The following is a 20,069-nucleotide window of genomic DNA, read 5'->3' on the forward strand; positions in this document are numbered from 1 at the left end:
TTTTTTCCTTGTACTTCTCATTATCTGAATTCTTATTTAAATCTGTTTCTTTCCATTAAGCTCCATGAGAGTGTCTTGTTCACTGCTCTATCCCCAGGGCTTGGCACCATGCCGGCACACAGCAGTGAAGACAACAAGTGATGAATATTTGTTGAACAAGTGGATGAATGCTGGCAACTGAATCTTGAGTCATCCATCTGTCACTCCCGGAGGAGCTGGGCCAAGGAAGGGGAATCCTCCTTGTGCGAGGCAGCTTGTCCTCTACTTGGGATGAGAGGTCTCCTGGGATCCCACCCCCAACGCTGGCGCAAGGGCGAGACTGCCCACCCTCTGGGTCCCTACGACCCACTCAGCTAAAAAACTGGACTCACAGGAGCAGGTAGAGTAACATACTAACATTTTTAATACAGTCTGATCAAATCAATTCACAAAATGAGGTCAACCTTGGCTTGTTCAAATGTGACACAACTGGTACATGTGTCCCCACCTGCCAACTTGCCTGCCTTCCTAGCTCCCAACAGCTTTGAAACCCACTACACCTCTCTGATCAGACTGGCATTTTTTAAAATTTTGCATAAAACTAATTTCTTCCATAGACTTAAAACAATCAACTAGCCAAGTTAATTATGGTACATCTAAACAAAAGTTTAATACTAACCCTAACATGTGACTGCGGTTTACAAAGAGCTCTGTATCACCTGGGATAGCTTTCAGTAGCAACTCACTACAACTGGTCCTAAAAAATAATAACAATAATAATAATAATTAGAGAATTAAAACCCAACAGCAAGTTGAATGGTTAAAATCACGTAAGAACTGGAATTTGGGGGAGGGGTGTCCTCAATAGCTGAGCCTGTTCCAGCAGCAAAATGCCAGCCTCAAGGAGGGCTCAGGAAGGTCTATGGTCCTCCAGGCCAAGGGTTGCGCTCAGGGGGGCTCTCAGAGGACTCTCACCCCATGGTCCGTGGGATGCTGTAGATATCCAGCGTCCTTAAAAACAGCTGGGCACCAGCATTGTGTAAGTGGGTGAAAACCCTACTGTGGTTTCTTTTGAGGGACATGGGACAGGGAGATGAGGGACCAGAGTCATGGAAGGGGACTAAAATCACTGAGGTCCTAGACTGCCATGGGGTATGGGTTTGGGGTTGGGGTCACTAAGAATTGAGCACCAGGAATTCCAGTGTCTGCCCATTAGAGAAACCGGGACTGGTGTTGCCTTGGAGGCCTATGTAGTGTTTTCTGCCCTCATCCTATACTGGGTCTTGCAGCTATTTCTGCAGAGCATCAGATGAGACTATTTCTAAAGACTGCTGGGGGAATGGGTGGTAAAGAGAGGAGTCAGGAGATAGGGTTGGGGGTGGGGTGGAATTAAAAAACGAATAAAAATCTCTCAGCTACAGAACCCAAAGACATCACTTCCCTTCGCATTCACAGCATTTCTCAGCAGTCCCCGGATGGCCACTTCTGTGGGAACATGGCATCTGCCTCACTTGCCCTCAGGGCCCATGGGCTGTTGGTCAACCTCAGGATCTACTAAAGATGATGCAAACGCCGACTGAACAATCTGAAACCCAAAGGACTCAAGGAGTGACATGTTCTGCTGGGGAGAAAAAGGTGAGCCAAGGGCAGGGCCCAGGTCCCCTAGGGGGCCCCCGAGGGCCCGGACATGCACCTTCTGGATGTGTTTGTTCAAGTAGGACTTGGAGCGGAAGAAGCTCCCACATTCAGGGCATGGGTACTTCTTCTCTCCGTCGGACTCCATTTTGTTTTTGGGAACTGCCATGTCACAGGAGAAGGAGCCGTTGGTGCTCTGCTTCTCCGGTGTCTTTAGGTCGCTGGCATCCGAGAGGTCGCCATAGGAGTCAGAGCTTTCAATCGGATCCTGATGTGAGCATTTCTGGCCTTCTATAAGAAAAACAAAACACAGGGAAAGGATGAGGCCAGGCTTTGGAGATGCCCCTCCTGGAGAGGTCATGAGGGGCCAGGTCACAGGCCTGTGGAGGGCAGCTGATGGCCAGCCACTGCCCTGGCAGAACCCATGGAGGCTTGGCTGTTCAGTCTGGGAGCCTGGAGTGCCTACGGGGGTGAGAGCAGGGCTCTAGGGCCTCCGGCCTCCCTTGCTGCAGACTCTTCATGCAGGTGCACGTGTATCAGTCACCACCATCTCAGCCTGCTTCGAGGAAGAGGGGACAGAGAAGGGACCTCCACTGCTTCTGCCCAGAACAACTCAAACCCTGAAATACTGGGTACTCTCTTGGGTGCCCCTGGTGGTAAAATGGCTGCCCTGGTGACACCAAGGGGGTTATCAGTGGCCTTGTCCCCTGCACCCGACCAGCTCACTCCAACAAGGCAGAACCAGAGCTATGAGGTCCTCAACCTGGCAGACACTGTCCCACCGATGGCTCAGACAGAAGCCAATCCTTTTCCTACTGCTGCAAGCACAAGTCTGCCCTTGCTGCCTTCCTTATATCAAAATTCTTCCAGGGCTGAGGAGCTGAAACACAGAGGTCAAAAGCATCTTGGAACAACTCAAGTCAGCTGGGTGCCCCCACCCAGGGCCCAGGAAGAGCTGGGCCATGAGACAACCCTTAAGTCTCAGCCTCACCCAGCCCACAGTGGAGTCCTCTGCCAATCGGCAGCTTCCTGCCTGGGTTCAGAGCACCATGCTGGGAAGGGAAGTCTGCGATGGGAGCGTGGAGCATGCCATCTCTACCATCTGCCAAGCCCCTGGCCTCATCCCCAAAGCAGCAACAGCTTGAAACACCACAAACAACCTGAATCAACAAGTGAAGGCAGGACCTGGGAGCTCCCTGCAAACCAGCTCAAGCCAGAGACAGTAAGGTAGCTTATTTACCCCCATGCATTTCACAAACACAGAAGCCCTCTAGAAAAGGCGGCTCACGACAACCAACCACTCCTTCCACAGGGGAAGCCAGCCCCTGGCTCCCCCAGGCCACAAGGTCACAGGAGGAAAAAGCTTCCAAGCCACAGCTCCACACCGTCCTCACAGGGCTACCGTCAACGGACAGGCACAGACCAACTCCTCATGCAGGGCGCGTCTTCCTGCCCTGGGCCTAGGGTATCCCTGCAGGGGCCCTGCTGGTGGGGGCCAACCAAGAGCAAAGAAGGAGGGCTGGGAAGAGGAGGCGGGGGCCAGATCTCAGCAGTGCCCTAAAAGCCTCCCTCACTGCCCTGGAGTGAGGGTCCACACTGCGACTTTTGTCCTGAAGGCCACTGCCACTCAGATCTCTGAGCCTCCTGGAGGCAGCCAGTACCCGGCAGCCTTCCCGCCTCCCCACGCCCGGTCCAGCGCCCCCACAACACAGTCTGCGCAGAGAAGCAAAGTGCAGAGCAAGGGGTCGCTTGCCTTTGTTGCCATAGGTCCTGGCGCAGTGGAACGCTGCTCCCCCATTCGGGATGGGCTCCTGGTGCCTGGAGACCTGGGGAAGGGGAACACCGTGGTGGGTTTTAACATGGACCTTTAAGTAGGAGGCAGAGGAGAAACCTAAACAAGACAAAAGGAGATGAGATCCCGCGGCCAGCACAGAGACAGCTCTCTGCTTACCCCAATGCCTCTCCTCCGGTTGCTCTGGCTAGCATTCCCAGGCCAGCTGCACCTAGAAGGGGCCTCCCTCCTTGGCTCGAGAACAACCGCAAGCACATGAGCCACATGGCTTGGAATGGAGGAGGTCACTGTCCACAAAATGGCTACTCTGCAGAGTCCACTCTGCAAGGATACAGTGAGGGGCTTGGGACGGCCACCAGGAGGGATGGCCTGAGACCCTGCTCCTGCCAGGGCCAGAGGCCACATGCCTCTATGCTTACTTGGTGCCTTAGTTACAGGTGGTTTGAGTGGTTGTCCCATGGCCTCAGGTCAGCTGCAAGGATGATGGCTGGAAATGTGCTCAGAAAAGTATGTGGGGCTCCAGGTCAGCCATGGGGCTTCTTCAGCCAACAGAATGCCTGCTTAAAACTTGTAAACAATAACCTGGTCAACAGACCAGATTCTCTCTCAGATGGGGTGGAGGCAAAAATGAAATCCCTAAGGAAGACCTCCAGGAGACCCCTTCCTCTTCCTGTTAGGATGTTTCCTATCATGTGGCAAACTTCCCTACCTCCAGAATAAGTGGATTTAGTAACTTGTTAGACCCTTTGAAGAACAACAACAACAGAAATAGGAAGGTGTGATAAAGGGGCACGGTCATCTCTTATTCATTGTGGTCTTTTAGGTTCAGTTTTGGAGCATCCACCAGGTTTTCTCAAGAAAGAAGAAACAGGGATGATTTCTGTTTGTGTTTATTTGGCAGGAAGAGAGAGGCTACCCAGCCCTCCTGGAGCTGCTATAGCCCACCCCAGATCCTTCTATCAGTTTGAGCTATGGGCTATCTCAGGCTGGAAAGAGATCTTGAGTTAACTTTCACACCAGCCACAAGATTGAGGATACAGAATCCAGACAGGAAAAAGGATTTCGACTTAGGTTTCACAGGAAGGAGCTGTGCAATCAAACCCCATTATGGTCATGGATCAGAAAGTTCCTTCCAGCAGGAACCGAAGCAATTTAGCATGAGGTCCACTTGAATAGCCAGTGTCCTGATGGTATCCCTTTGATCCACTCCATATCTGGTTGACACAGTCTCTGGTACTTTTCATTCCCTTTTAAAATGACACAGTCACCAGCTCTCAGTGGGATCCACAGCTAAAGGGTCAAAGCCTGCAGAGTACTGGATAATGTCTGCCCAAGACTTGTTTTCTAAAGAAGTCTAAGTTGGCATGCCCTTTTGAATATCACTAGAACTGTAATAAAGGTTCACCTTTACAGACTGCTGATGGTGTGCCAGGGCCTGGTGCCATGCACACACTACCCTATAAAATTGCCACAACTACCCCATAAGCTTGGAATTATTATCGTACCTCTTGTACAGATAAAGAAACAAAAGGCTCAGCGAGGTTAAGTAACTCAGTCATACACAGATCCTAAGTGGCAGAGCCTGGACTCCAACCCTAGGACTGTGAGCCACCAAAATTTTGTCCTTAACCACTGGGTAGACTCTTTAATGGTTCCTATGGCTTGGCCCTGAGCACTAGAAACATCCTTTGGACTTTTGCATTACCATTTACACTCATGTATCTCTCTGCCACATGTGTGTGTTAGAATGGAAGCCAATAGTTGACAGGGTGCTGGCCTCACAGAAGTTTATTTAACAAACACTTCCCTGACAGGAGCAGTTGTGGAGATCCTTCCTTTCCCAACACAACTACTTCAAAGACCAGCCTGGCCCAGATGCTGGTTTCCTGCCCTGCCTGGTACAGTGACGTGTCCTGTGCAGTTATCTAAGTGGCCTCCCGGGGGTCAATCACTGGGTCCTGTGTTCACATTCTGACAAGGCTAGTGGGAAAGAGGGTCTTAGCCCTGCCACTTGGATTGGCACTATGGAAACCCACAAACTCAAGCCAAATTGAGAGGTACTGACCCCTGACAACCAGCACAAGATATCAGGACTTTCTGATAGTACGAGACAATTTTAGAAGGGATTTTCCCCTTTGTTTTGCAGTATGAGCCCTTCCCCATGGCATGCTAGAACAGGTCCACTGCAGTCAAAGGGGATGGGGTGGAAGCAGCAGGAATTATTACATTTACTCCGTGCATGTAGAGACAGTTATACTAGGAGAATATAGCAGATGCTCAAGAAATACTTGCATTTTCCTGAAACACAGCCTGACAAATACACAGCTAAGTTCTCCTGACTGTACCCTGGCTGCAGATTGCACTATCTATAGCAAAACCACATGGCAGAGTGGTAGAAGTGAATCCACAGCTGCCACTTAAAGCCCAGAATTTAAACACAGAGCATCTCAGTGACCAAGTGTTGGCTGAGCTCCTGAACAGAACATATATTTCAAGCCAAAGACATTTAGTTAGAAATCTAAACTCACCCACACATCCATCACCAATTAACCAAGAGCCAAAGTGGCACCCTCATCAGGCATCAGAGCAATGGAGCCACTCCAACCAACAAACCACCCTACCTCTCACTCTAGAAATGAAGAGACCCCTCTAACTCTGTGGACTCCCAGAACAGAATTCTTGGAAGGACTGACTCTTCAGTCCTCTAAGGCCACCTGGAATTGGTTACCAAAAGGCTACTTGTATTTTCTAGCCTGGTATGCTGCACTTCACACTCCAGATGCAAATCCTCCTTTGGCAGGTTCCACATCCATGTAAGGGTCAGAGGCTGCTCTCTCCTTGTCCAAACCCTAGTGAGGCCATATTCAACTGAGCCGTACTGGAGGCAGGGCAAAAAGTAGGGTCATGCCAGCTTATTCCAGGGGAATGGCAGGCTGTTCCCTGCATCCATGCTTGGTGTTGGTGACAACTTGTGTTTACCTCCAACTAGAAAGAACACTTCCTCTACTTCTTAAGTAATGTTTGAATCCCAACATTTGTCAAAGGCAGATTTCCCAATAAGCTACCTCTTTTTCCCATACCAGTACAAATGCATATACACAAAGACCCTACTCCAAAAATTTTTAAAAAGAAGAAAATCATGGTAATCTACCAGGTCCCTCTCTTCTTCCCATTGTCCAACTCAACTGATTTCCTAAACTCAAAAATGAGGGAACAAGCTTTTCTAGCTAAATACTCCCTCCACTGTAAATTATCTTTCTTTACAAATCCATGCCTTGATTAAGTCTTTGGGACAAAGACAAGGCAATCTTATCTCATTAACTTGAATGTGAGTCAAGTGCAGTGCTTAGGGCAGCTCTTTCCCATTCACCATGGCCAGGAGTTGTTTTTGTGGCAAAGATTGAAAAAGGAAGACTCATAGGCCGCTCATTTAAGAATTGTTGGGATTGAAAGATCTCAGAGGACACTTGGAAGTTCATCTGATCCAAATTCAACCGATCTGACCAGCCAGGCTGACATTTAGCCTGTGTACCCTTGTAATGATAAGAACTTTCGTTTAGTTTATTCGTATAATTCCTCCTGTATTCATATCCTGGGTGATGAGCTCTCTGCATTTTGATTCCAATGTCTTGATGTTTTTGGTGGCCAAAAAGAACCTTATCCTCTTCCTAGAAAAACTGACTTCCTCTTTTTTTGGGGGGTTCTCTGTCTCTTCCTATTTCTGCCCAAGGAATGAATCTAGAAGTAGACTCCTATTCTCTTCTGATAAAGACCAAAGTTGTTTCCACTTCCTTCTGAGCACCCAGGGTAGATTGAACCAGAGCCCTCTCTTTGTTTTCTTGGAAGAATTGAACTTCTCACTCTGACTCTGGACCCAAAGATGTTTAGCCCGTGATTCAGATCTAGCTGTGGCTCCTGAGAAAACATGGGCTCTAGTTTTACTATTCTAGAACCCCATCCCAGTCATGTATTCCATGGTTGTAACCCAAGTCCTCTTTACCAGCCTTAAGAAAAAAAATATCTTGATATACAGTAGTTAGTTGGTTTTGCCACATCAGCTGTCTTCTCACTGGTCGACTTTCCTCGCTGTTCCCTGCTGTGCTCTGCTCTTCTTTCTTCCTGGGCAGGACCCACCAGGGTTTTGTGTCTGCCATCCATTTCTCACCCCACTTTGCAATCTGGACTGAGCTTTCTGAGTTTTACTGTTAGCATTCTTCTCCACGCTCATTGGTTTCCAGCCTTTGTCTCTGATTCCAGTTCTCAGGCTGGGAACTTCAACACTGGAAATTTGACAACCATCTGCTAATGGCACACTGAAGCAGGTTTAGAGTTATTTGGGAGCACTGTCAGAAAACCAGGTTTGGATGAAGGAAGACAGGAAACCACCATTTTCTAGGGCTGGGGTAGCCACACTCAAGTCAGTCAGCCACAGCCTGATAACTCTCCCTGCACACACAACTCCACTGCCTGCTACCTCGGGGAAGTTCCTGTTAGAAATGGGCTCTACTGACGTGTCAGATAGCTTTTATTACCACCTCCCTGATTTTACAGCAGGTTTCCTGGTGTACAAAGGTGGGAAATATCGACATCTAGAGGACTTCAAGGCAAACCCCGGGTGTGGAATCTCAAAGAGGGACAAGCTCCCAAGGTACCAAGAACATCTAGCTACTTAGTTGTCACCCACTACTGGGGACCCTCATGGCACACGAAGATAGCACAGGCACTCCAGAATTCCAACAGGGACTGTGGGATGCTGTGCCTGGTCCCAACCAGAATGTCTTTCCTAGCTCTGTTACAAAGAATAAGGATGAGGCCTCCCGAGTGTGCAGCTGGCTCCTCATGGGGTTCAAAGAATTTTCACCTACCTTGTCTCCTAGGACTCTCACAACAACACTATGAAGTGGGCAACAAGGTGGGCAAGGGGGCTGTTCTTAACCCCTTTTGAGAGATGAAGGAACTGAGGCTTAGAGAAGGGGAGGAAGTATTCAAAGTTCACACAGTTTCAGGGGGAGGGGTTGGGGATAAACCCTGGGTCCCTTTACTCCTGTTCAGTGCTCGACCCAGTAAGCCACAATCCAGACTTCCAGAAGCATGGGGACAAAAGGGTCCCAGGAGAAGAGGACTTTCCAGCCACACCCCGACCTGGCCAAAGCAAGCACACCATGCAGAAGCATCCTCACACCCATGACAGACAGCTGTCCAGACTTCCTCCAGCACGGGTACGGCGCAAGCCTCTTTCACTAACTGTGCTTGCAAAACACAAACCTCCAGCCCTTCCAACAGCCAACAAGTCCCGGCAGCACCTCAGAGACAGGCCTGACCCCACTCAACACACCAGTGCTATCGAGTCAGACACTGGTTCTCTTGACCTTGTCCTCAAGCACACTGACCTGCTCAGAGCACCTTCTACTTCCCTTTCTCGTCAAGGCCACAACCTACCTGAGTTTGGGCTTTTCACTGACAGCTACAAAGTTCCTGCCCCCTTTTCATCTACAGACTTGACCTCCATCCCTCGCTACTGAATTTCATATATCAGTGAATCAGCCAGCAGAACCTCTCAAGGAGGACCCCTTTCCATCCCACCTAATGACTCCCCCACTGACCTCAGCAGTTCAGTGGTGTCAACAAAATGTATGCACCCTGCCACCTGAGCACAGGCATTTTGTAAGCCCAAGCTTGGGGACAACACTTTCTCCTTCTCCTGTTCCCACCAGCTGGTCTCTGAGTACCTCCCTGTCCATACACCCACAACCTTCTTGGGAAGGAAGGATTGGAAATCAGCTAGCTGGGAGCTGAAGGCAGACCAAAAAAGCTGGTGGTTGGAAGGCATTATTGTTTGGTGGGAAGGAAAAGTCATGCAGAGAGTGGTGTCTGAGGCAGGGGGGGGTCAAGACCCCTCTTGGCCCATCCTCTGAAAGTGAGGAAACAGGAAGATTACCTCGGTTACAGATACTGCAGAAGTTGCTGGGCCCCTCACTGTGCTTCTTCAGGTGGTCTGCCATGTACGCTGCCCGCAAGTACTTCCCACACACCTGGCAGGGTACCTTGTCTTCATGACAAGCCAGGTGGGAGCGTAGACGGTCTCGGGTGGCGAAAGAAGCATTGCAGGTCTGAAAGCAGAAAGGGAAATGGGATGAAGTGAAACCCAGTATTCTACACCTAACTTCCCACCAAGCAATCTGTGAAGTCACATGGCGACGACTCCCTTTATAGAGCACTTTAGAGACTGACCTAGGTTGTCTACTCAAAATGCTCTGATTTCCCATAATGCCTCCTCGTGGGACACCTGCATTGGAATTAATGGTTCCAAATGGGTATCACAAATATGCCCAGAACCTGACCAGCCATGGTCTATGTTCCTCTATAAAATGAGTGAGGCATTTTTTCATTCTTATGCTAAGAATCGACTTGAGGTGCACTAGCTATGAGTGAATTTACAGATGAGAGTTATAGGCATATAAACAGTCCAGACTCCCTGTTTTCTATCCCTGGGTTTTCCCTACTGGCTTTACAAAAAGAATCCAAAGAACTCAATTTATTCACTTTATTCAAAAGTGATGTTAGTCTTGGTTACAGGAAAATGGAGAGGAAAAGCAAGACAAAGCTCAGAGAGAACTCTTCATGATATTCTCAGGAGTTTGTACTGAAAAAGAAGCCCATAAAATGGTAAGTGTCAGTTCTGCTAATGTGAGAATTAGCAGAGAGAACAAGGGCCAGGGGCTCCAGGAGCATTTGTGAAATGTTAAGCTCGGGGAGTGGGGGAGTGCAGGTGATAATGAGGCTGATGATACCCCCTTCCTCCTGCCCCACTTTGAATGAGCACTCATTCTGAGCTAGGCAGGCACTTAGATAATCCATCCTTCCAGTAGCCCTCTGAGGAATGCACTGCTACCACCCTTCAAGAAAGCAAAGCCATAGAAAGCTGTGGTGTGATCAGCAATTCACAGCCAGGCCTCAGGGACAGAAGATTGAGGACCTGAGGGTCAGGACCAGTACCGCAGGCAGGGCAGCACCTGGTCACTGGGCATTTCCCATAGTTGAAAATCGGACTCAGGATCAGTCACTGATCTGCCCCCAACCTCCTTTCCACAGTTGAGGCTTGCAAAGGCACTCCAGCCTTTAGAACACAGGAGAGTTGAATCCAGTGGCTTTCAAGTTGTATTGATTCCATGGAGGTGTTTCAGGGGTTCTAGTAAAGCTTGACTCACATTTCTGCACATGTATGTTTGTACTTTTTAAAAACTGTTAGGAAGAGCAACATTCCCCTTTGTGTGTTACAGACTGAATGTTAACCCACTGAAGAGCCGTCATCCTGCAAATTTGCTAGAAGGGAGTTGTTCCTGCAGTCTCTGCTTAATGGAAGCATAATCCTGAGATCCTGACATCTCAAGGTAAGCGCCTGAACGTTGTCACATGTACAATCAAAGTGAGGAACAGACATGTAATGCTGTGGTGGTATAAAATGCTACTGTTACTACCCTAATTTCAAATGTCTATGCTAACTTGTTCTCGGTGATTAACTTTTTAAGTAAATGATACAAATTTGAGTTGAAGAATTTATACTAATGAAATATCGTTTGTGTCTTCTTTCTACAAATGAGGAAGGTAAGTTTAGAAAAGTGACTTGCCAAAAGCACACAGACTCAGCTACTAGAGAAAGCAGCTGTCTAAAAAACTTAGCCATCATCAGGCCATTCCTCTGCCAATCCTCCCAACCTTCCTTAGGTATTCTTATCCTCCCCAATCTACAGACAGGCAAACTGAGGCCCTGAGAGAATATAGGACAGCTGAAAAGTGAAACCAACCCTTAAGCCTGTCCTCTTGTCACTCCCGATGCAGGACAGGAAGCTTCTGGTGAGGGACCACAATGTACTTGGTAGCCTTTCATCAGCAGGCAGGACTGCCCAATAGGAAAAGGTGACAGTATTTGTGCAGGGACACTCTACCACTTAGGTGACTCAGAAAACATCATGGACACTCAGTCTCACCCCAAGGCCACAATGTGGAAAAACTGACTCTTTCATACCCAGTCCATTAATCAGCAAGGGCTATTATAAATGCTGTCCCTTTACTTGACTTCATAAGCCAGTGACCCGAGGGCCACTCCTCCAACTTCCAGAGGTAGTATGTCCAATGCCTTAGAAGTCAACAGAACCAGACAAGGATCAGGTGTGAGGAAAGGGGAATGAAAGCACACATTCAGGATTCCCTTTTCCACAGTCCCTGGGAGAAGGACCCACTAGAGAGCTATGAAAGAGATAGATGCCTTGCTACTCTGGTCAACCTTCCTTTGGGATCTGCCCCCAAAAGGTTTCACCTATCATGCTTTGCTACCTGAAGATGATGGACAGTTAAACTGCAGTTATCCACAAGTGGATTACCCATTTGAGAAATTAGCTAAGCAAAATTAAAATCTCAATCTGGGCTGGCTTCCCCCACCCCTTCCTCCGTGGGTTACCTCTCAAGGAATGAAAGCTAACTTTAGCCTGAGCAAACCAAATTAGGAATGTAAATCTGCTGAAGAGAAAACAAAAACAAACACTTTCCCTATGCTACAAAGCCAAACTGAAGTGATAATTGGCTTCTCTGTGCCAGAACTGGCCCTCTGTGCAGGAGTCCCCAAGATTTCTGGGGAAATTGTAAAAGCATACAGGTCCGAGTCTCGGCCTGCCAGTTCAGACTATCCAAGTCATGTAAAGCCTGGTCACTTGACCCAGGAAAGAAGGGACAGAGAAGAGAGGTGGCTGAGACAGCTCTCAAAAGGGGACACCCAGAACCTCTAGGCTGGGCCTTTCAGGAGAAAGGCAGCCCCCTGTTCTGGAGACATGGAGAAGAGAGGGACCCTGCAGGGGGAGAGAGCGCGCCAGTGGTAGGATGCTGTCCGCCCACCTGTGGTGCTTGGGACGGCCCCCGTGCTCACAGCCCTGTGCTTAGGCAGCCATGCTCCCATTAGGAGGCCTATCTGCCAGGTCCCAGCCCAGCCACCCTGAACGAGGGTCATTACCCCTAGTCCTCACCATTTGGCCCCAGCCATGCTCCCCTGCCTCCCCTGCCAATTTCTTCTGTCCCACACTTCCTACAGGGTTGAACAGCTCAGGAAGGGGACCCAGACACTTGCCAGGAACAGTAGTACACATGCCACCCTTGGCAGTCTCAGGGTGTCTTAGGCAGCATTTTTCCTACAGCCCTGGAAAAAACTACCAGGCAATGCATGGAGGTCTAGCTTCATGGGCCTTGCTGGTCATTGTCTTGAGGGTGCCAGCTCCCTTATTCCCACCTCAATTCATTCCTTCTCTCCTGAGCTGTCTATCCAGCCAAAACCACCTCAACCAGCCTCAGAAGTGGGACTACTTATTGGAAGCAGTGGGAGAATTCTGAGCTGCTCCAACCTCTCGGTTTTAGGTTGGGATGTATGTGGAGGAAATGTTCCAGCCCACTGAGCTCAAAGACCCAGCAGTGCCTGGGGCATCTGGGCCAGCCCCCAGCCAGTTAAGGAGGCTCAGGCCAAACCCTAGGGAGAGACTTACATATCACTGCCATGCCCAAGGCTTGCTGTCACTACATTCAGATGGCTTTTTCACTCAAGTTGTGGCACCAGGCTATGTAACTGGCCCCTTTTGTCTCCCACACTAATGTCCATGCAGCACCAGGAGAGGCCAAGAGGTACCACCTGGGTACCTCTGCCAGGGGCCCGAGGAACCAACTTCCAGAGAGCTGTCTCCTCCCTGCGGATGCTTTCAGAATACCACACCATGCAAAACAGATGCCGCTTCTGTTTAACCAAGCCCAGGGACACCTGGCTGGCCACCCAAGAGCACAAGATCCAGCGTGTCCTCACCTGCTGAGTCTGCAGGGGAGTTCTGGCTACAGGGCTGGAGGCCAGCAGGTCTGAGAGAGTGTGTGGTGGAAGGGAGGGGCAGGAACAGGCTCGTACACCAAGGGACAATGATGTCAGTGTTATGACACAGACCAAGGACAAAACACACAAAGCCTCGAATGTTAGAATGAAAACTTTTATCATCACTCCTGTTTGCCCCACAGAGCCCGTGGGGACTAAAGGGCACACCAGTGGGGTCCAAAGGGGTCCTCATCTGCATGATCAGCCCCCAAAGTCATATATTGGGGTGGCCCAATATAAACCTACTGGTTAGACTAGTTCCTGAGCAGATCTGCTAATAAAATAAACCTCAAAAACACTCAAGTCTAATTCACTAGCCAGAAATAAAAGCAGGGCCCGTCTGAGTGGGGAGGGAAGCCAGGCTGATCCAAGCTGGATATGCACCAGTCTCCTCTGGAGCCAGATTCACTCCTAGAGTTGAGGGACAGGTGGCCAGTCCCTATTCTAGAAACCCACCTTTTATGGGAAGTAATGTCAGGGAAGAGAATGCAAATAAGCCAGTAGCTTAGTTCCCAGGAAAGCATCAGCCTCTAAAATCACCCAGGAAAGGACAGATGCCCTGGGGTACCATCTCTTAAAGGGGGAGTGGAGGTAAGAGAGCCCAGAAAGAAACCTGGAAGTTGTGTGGGGCGTCAGGAAGGAGCTCCTTGCTACCCCATCTGGAAGCCCTGAGCTGGGAAAGACCCCAAGTGACCCAGGGAGAAGCTGCTGGGCATGGTGAGCAGGGACCACCCTGCTGGCCTTTCCCAAAAGCAGGGGTTCTCAGGCCAACCACTAGTCCTGTACCCCTCCACAGGAAATACTCTCAGGGTGGCCCGGGCTAGCCTACAGGCCACTGGGCAAAGGCCCGGCCACCCTCTGGGGCGGTCCAGCCCTGCCTCAGATATCCCGGTGGGGCTGGGCAGAAGAGAGCGTTGCTGGAGTGTGCTGGGCCCAGGTTTTCAAGGGCTGGGAATGGTTTTTTTAGAGAAAGGGAAAAGGCGGTGTCAGGAACCGAATGGGACGACCTCCACAAAGCAGGCTGGGCAAAGTCCCATGATGGCAGGTCGCTAGGAAGAGGTTCCAGGGGCGGCAGGCCGCTGCTGCTCCCAACCCACACCTGGAAAAAGGGCAGAGAGTGCAGGTTACCCTCCCAGGCCACAGGGCACACCCCCACTGCCCTCTGGGCTCCTCCTACTCTGCCTGGGGCTGCTAAACACACTACCTGGGAGTGTCAGAATGTGCTCTGTGATGAGAATTAGAGAGAGGAGGGCAGGGAGGCCAAGACAGATCCCAGCCCACCCCCTGGGTCATCCTGCCCTCTTCTCATTCTCCCGGAGGCAGCCTCCTGGCCTGGTGCCTTTGAACACCATCCACACCTGGCCCCGGGGAGCCCTTTGCCCTACCTACAGCACCTCCATCCCTCCCTACAGGTTACCCTGAACCCTCCCTCATCACCACAAATGGAATAAAGAGAAGCAGGTTATCCTACAAAGGGTTGTGGTGAGCTCTCCACAACCCCGTCTGTCTCTGCCTCATATGGCAAGAACTTGGCATGGGAGATGCGAGAGAACCAAGGAGAAGATAAAGGCATGTTTTCCATTCTGTGAATGCTCGGTGCCCAAGGAAACTCAATTTTCTGGGCACCAGTAGGGCCCCCACATATTGTTCAAGCAGACAAACAAAGGTTGAGAATCTGGCCCAGCCTTCCCTGCCTGCTGCTGCACAGAGAGCTTGCAAGGAAAGGAGACTGACTGCCTTGCTCCCTGGTCCTCCAGAAACTCCAGCTGTTGGTACACATGGCTCAGGATGGGTTAAACAGGGGCCAGTGCTCAGAGACAAGAACCCCCACTCCTTACCTCCCATGTCCCCTGCTGCCTTTTGTGCCTTTAGCTGAGGGAACCCAGAGGGAGCACCAACTCAGGTGAGCCTGTCTGGCAGACAAGGGAGGTGGCTGACACTGACAACACCGAGTGGTTGGTTGGACCGACTGCCAAGAGCCCTTTAAAGACAGTTTCCCTCCTTACTGTGGGTCTCTGCAAATTGCTGGGGACCAGGAGCTAGAACCAGTGAGGAGTCAGTGCTCCCAGGACAACATCTGTGCTATGTGGCCCACCATCTAAGGAGCCGGCAAACACCAGGAGAGGAAAGCCAGCAACAGAGCAAAGAAGGGGTGGGAATCAGGACCAAGCCACCAGGAAGGAAGGAACATCAGCAGGGAGTGGGGGCAAGGGAGTGGGGGCTGGGGTGAAGAACAAAGGACTAGAGCAGACGGAGAGGGTGGAGGGACAGAGAGGGGAGGTGTGCAAAGCAGTGGTCAGTCAGCCGGGCCCTGGCACACACGTCTGCTCGCTCATGGCCGCAGCTGCTAGAACAGCGGCATTCTCCTCCAGCCCATCTCTGCCCTTGCCCGGCCCCTACCTGACACTTGTGAGGCCGCTCAGAAGTGTGCACCTGCTTGATATGTCCATTCAGGTGATCGGGCCTGGAAAACACAGAACCGAAAGAGACTTCAAATCAAGACCTTGAAAGATGAGTCCACAAACTTGGTCAGAACGTTATCTCCACCCACCCAACACTCACTGCTGGAGAGGACTCCTTCTCCCCGACCCCAGCTTGACAAAGACTCGTCACCACCCAGCCCAGGCTTCTCCATTCTGGTTTTCTCTAGAGGGGGAAGGGAAGTGAGCATTTGTTTCCAGTTTTGCCTACCCACTCCCCTGACCTCCCCCCACCAGAAACTCAGTGATTTCTGGGGCCAGAGGAGGCAGCTTTAGAATGAGACCTGCAGCTTTTCCGGGAGGGGGTGTGTGCGATTCATTGTCCAGACTAAAGCCCCTTAGAAACTCAGTGTTCCCCTCCCCCAGCCTCTCCCGCCTGCCTTGCAGCCAATGAATGCCACCAGGATGGAATTCAGTCCCCAGAGGCCTAGAGATGGAGCTTTAAGTCCCCAGCTGGGCTGGTAAACCAGATGCCCGCCTGAGCAGGTGGGCAGAGACTGCCCAACCGGTAAAACTGGTTCCTGCCTGGGGCCCCTCTGAGGGAGTGCTCCATCCCTAGGTTCCGTCACAGCAGCGCCTCAGTATCCAAGCAAGTTAGAGACAGCTTTCTATTCTAAATATTCTCCAAGAGAAAAACAAAACAACCCTCCGCTCCCAGAAGTCCTCAGCTCCCTGCCACTTTTTAGAAAGTGAATCTAAAAAGGGATCCTGCCCCATGTCCCCTGTCCTGAGCCTCTGGCACTGCCAGGTCAAAGCAGATCAGAGATTTTGGTGTTAAGAGGCTCTAGGTGCCAAGCTCTATACCCTGCAATCCCAGGGGGCTGCAAGTTGCCAGGCTGAAGTCTACCGATCTGGGATCACCAATGCTGTGGTGGGGGGCTTGGTTTGGTGCCACAGGAGTGTACAAGTCCCAGATAACACTGGTTCCAGTCCCTCCCTCAGCAGCCATTCAAACTGGGAAAGTCGCTGGAGGAGCCCAGCCTCCTGCCCCCAGAGAGGGCCCCACGCCTGGTGCCGGAAACACAAAGGGAGCCCAGGGAGAAGAATGGCGAGGCCCAGTGGCTGTGGCCTGAGGAATCCAGCCCCCTCCCACAGGCCCAGAAGAGGAGAGACAGTGGGGGCATGCCAAGAGAACTTCCCCAGAGGGAAAAGCAAGCAGCTCTTGGCAGCACCACCACAAAACCAGGACCCTTAAAACTCATCCTGTCAGATCAAGTGACACCCCCACCCCACCCCTGCGAATCCCACTACCCCCTAGGTCTTGGCAACAAGCTGCCCTGTGAATCAGAAAGGAGACGAAAGGGGTGCACCTTTCCTCACCTGGAGAAGCCTTTCCCACAGCTCTGGCAGATGTAGGGCTTGCCCACGGACCCATCGTGGGACCGCACGTGGTAGGACATGCGGTCTTTTCTCTTGAACCGCAGTCCGCACACGGGGCAGGAGTAGGGCTTCTCCCCAGAGTGGGAGAGCTTGTGCCGGTTGAGATGGTATACGTCACGGAAGATCTTGCCACATATCTCACAAGCCACCTGCTTCCTGGTCCGGCTCCTCTTGCGTGGGCCATCAGGGTCCTCAGAGAGGGGTAGCCCATTCTCACCCAGCCTTGGAGGAGGAAGGTCGATGTAGCCCAGCTGGAGGCTGGTAACACCATGCTGGGCCTCGTGCTGCCGGAGCCGGTTGGCATCAGTGAACACCTTCCCACACAGCCCACATGGAAGGATGCCTGCCTCCCTCAGGCCCCCTGGGGACCCAAACATTGAGTCCAGCAGGTTAGCCTTCCTTGGGCGGCCCCTGCCTCGCTTGCCAGTCAGGGGAGGGGCACTGGATGCCACATTGGGGAATGGGGAAGTCAGTAGTTGGGGGGACAGGGGTCCGGCCACCATGGGCAAACGGTCCACCCCAGGTAACACTGGCAGAGAGGCTTGGCTTGCAATGGCTGCACCAGCTGCCCGGGCTGCCTCCTCCTCCGGCTGCATGCTGCCTGCAATGCCATTGCTATTGGCTGCCAAGGCCGCCCCGTTGGTCATGTCCAAAGGGAAGCCCAAGTCCGAGGTCCCAGGGGGGCGGAAAAGCATGATGTCAGCCCGGGCAGGGGGTACCAGGATCTGCACGTTGGACTGTTTGATGACTTCCTGGCAGATCTCGATGACCGACCTCATCAGCAGGAACTTGGCGGCCGTCATGAGCTCGGGGAAGCTCTCCAGGCGCACCACTATACGGGATGTGTAGGCGAAGTCCAGAATGTCCCCAAACACCTTGGAGCTAATGGTGTGCATCTCCAGCTCTCGGCTGCCCCCGGTTCCGCTGCCCGGGGCCGCCGCCGCACCTCCCACGTCGGTGGGACCTCCGTCCGCAGCTCCACCGTCACCCAATTGAGCGCTGAACACCGACTCAAAGTACTCGCTGCAGGCGGCGAGCACGGCGCGGTGCGCTGGGAAGCTCTCGTCGCCCACCCGTAGGAGCACATCGCAGAAGCGCCCGCCGTTTTTCCGCTGCTGGTTCAGGTTGTGCAGCATCTCGGTGCTGTGCCTGCTCACCTGGTAGGTGTAGCAGCCCGACGGGCCGCAGGAAGCGTCGTTCACCCGCTCCATGGCCGCCGCCCCCTCCCCACTCGCTGGGCCGCGGCACCTGCCCGCCCCCCTCTCTTTCTGGAGGCAGCTAGAAGCGGGACGCTGTGGACGTTGTCTACACTCCCCACACGTGCCGGCTCGGGGCTCGGTCTCGCAGGTGCGCCAAGCGCACACGCCCCCTAACCGGATCGGACTGTCTACACCGAGGGGTGAGCCACCCCCCACATATCCGCGCCTAACCCTGCTGGATCGCGCGCCCTTCTCTCCGCCTCCCCGCCCGCCCGCCTGCCTCCCCTTTTCGGTCTACCTTCCCGGGGGTACGCGAGCGAGGAGGTGCGCCCCTCCTGCAAACGCGCCTGCCACCTCCCCTCCCGCCCGCCAGGCGGCGCAGGCGCGCAGCCAAGAGGGGCGCGCGCGCGCGCGAGGAGAAGGAGGGGTCCGCCGCGCAGGCGCGCGCGCGCGTTCCGCGGCTTTTCCCGGGCCCGCTGGGGGCGCGCGTTGCGTCCCCTGCAAAGCGCGAGCCGGGGCGGGGGCGCCGGAGCGGAGGAAACAAAAGGCGAAGGCGGCGGGGCGCGCGCGGGGGTGGCGGCGCGGTCCCTGTTCAGGAGCTCAGCAGGATGTGGCGGCGGCGGTGGCTGGAGCGAGCGGGTGGCGGCGGCGGCGGCGGCGGCAGGGTGGGCCCTTCCCCGGGCCGGCGAAGGCGGCGGCGGAGCGGCGGCGCTGCGGCCCCGGGCTCCGTGTGTTCGGAGCGGAGGAAAGATGGCAGCGGCTGCACTTCCTCTTGCACTTTCACCCCTGGGGGGAGGAGAAGGAGGGGGCGATACCAACAACACCCCCCCTCTCGCTTGCAGGAAAAAAAAAACGGCGAGCTCGTTGTGGGGGCCCCCGGCACCCCCGGCCCTGCACGTGCGCGCCCAGATCCCTGGCTTGGGCCGCCCCGCGCTGCAAACTTTCCACTTTCTTTGTGCCGAGCGCCCCCCCCCCCCTCACCCAGCCGAGGATGCACGTCCCCCCTTCCCTATTTATGCACCCCCCCCCGCATCTCCGCTCCCCCCCGCTTCCTGCCCCCCCTCCCCACTCCCCAGCTCCGCCAATGCTAGAGCAGAGTGAGCCCCCGTCCGGCCCCCGCCTCCCCACCCCGCCCGCGGGGCCGGGGGCTGCAATCCCAGCCCCCCCGGACCAATGCAAACGAACCGCCGAGCCAGCAAACCAGCTCCCACTGCCCCTCCCCTCCCCGCCGAGAGTGGCGGCGAGCGGCCGAAGGTGGAGGGGGGGAAAGCCGGGGGGTGCAGAGCCGGGCGCCCAGCTTGCGATGTGCACCCTCGGGCCGTGCGGGCGTCGGGCACCCCACGGAACTCCCCTTTGATGGGCGAAATGCCCAGAAGTCGCCCATGACCCGCTCCCCGCTCCCAATCCCAAAGAGGACCTGGGGTCCGGGTCGGGGCAGGCCGAACCTCCGGAGCAGCTTCTGCACCCCGCGCACTGACCGAACCGAAAGGGCTGCGCGCCCGGGAGAGCTGGGGAGATGGAGCAAGCTTCCAGCCTCTCCCCCACCCACCACACGCCGAGCTTTGTGCCCCCGGGAGTGGGAAGTCATCAGTTCAGGGAGGCGACAAGATAGGGAAGAGGGTAATGGACAAGAACGTGGCTCCCCGCGCGTCCAGCAGCCTTTAGAGAAGTGGGGGTGCCACGGGAGGGTCCGGAGAGCGCCCTCG

The 20,069-nt window shown here is 53.4% G+C and overlaps 1 protein-coding gene and 1 long non-coding RNA gene across 4 annotated transcripts; one reads left to right on the top strand and one right to left on the bottom strand.

The window, feature by feature from the left end:
- Positions 1-380: 380 nt before the first annotated feature.
- On the bottom strand, positions 381-19,350 carry PATZ1 (POZ/BTB and AT hook containing zinc finger 1). Of its 3 annotated transcripts, none has more exons than XM_004449769.4 (5): positions 17,105-19,350; positions 15,705-15,768; positions 9,345-9,516; positions 3,368-3,440; positions 381-1,905 (listed from the first exon to the last, which is right to left on the bottom strand). In XM_004449769.4, exons 1-5 carry the CDS (start codon positions 18,373-18,375, stop codon positions 1,872-1,874), a joined length of 1,614 nt encoding a protein of 537 aa, XP_004449826.1. In that variant the 5' UTR covers positions 18,376-19,350; the 3' UTR covers positions 381-1,871. The 3 variants fall into 3 exon arrangements, with proteins under 3 accessions (XP_004449826.1, XP_058137665.1, XP_058137666.1); XM_058281682.2 differs by having other exon boundaries at positions 3,368-3,505; positions 17,105-19,231; XM_058281683.1 differs by lacking the exon at positions 3,368-3,440.
- LOC131274605 (uncharacterized) lies at positions 9,514-10,972 on the top strand. Its single transcript, XR_009181885.1, has 2 exons — positions 9,514-10,072; positions 10,687-10,972. It is a non-coding gene; the product is annotated as an uncharacterized lncRNA (long non-coding RNA).
- Positions 19,351-20,069: the final 719 nt, after the last annotated feature.

This window comes from Dasypus novemcinctus, chromosome 19 (genome assembly GCF_030445035.2).
Source record: "Dasypus novemcinctus isolate mDasNov1 chromosome 19, mDasNov1.1.hap2, whole genome shotgun sequence".
NCBI lineage: Eukaryota > Metazoa > Chordata > Mammalia > Cingulata > Dasypodidae > Dasypus > Dasypus novemcinctus.

What these genes read in the sequence shown, in the direction of transcription:
- PATZ1 (XM_058281682.2), bottom strand. Translation starts at nt 18,375, where the DNA reads ATGGAGCGGGTGAACGACGCTTCCTGCGGCCCGTCGGGCTGCTACACC. An exon ending in TGTGGGAAAGGCTTCTCCAG is followed by an intron (nt 15,769 to 17,104) that starts GTGAGGAAAGGT and finishes TGTGTTTTCCAG; the next exon opens with GCCCGATCACCTGAATGGAC. An exon ending in CTGCAGTATCTGTAACCGAG is followed by an intron (nt 3,506 to 9,344) that starts GTAATCTTCCTG and finishes TGTCTTGTTTAG; the next exon opens with GTTTCTCCTCTGCCTCCTAC.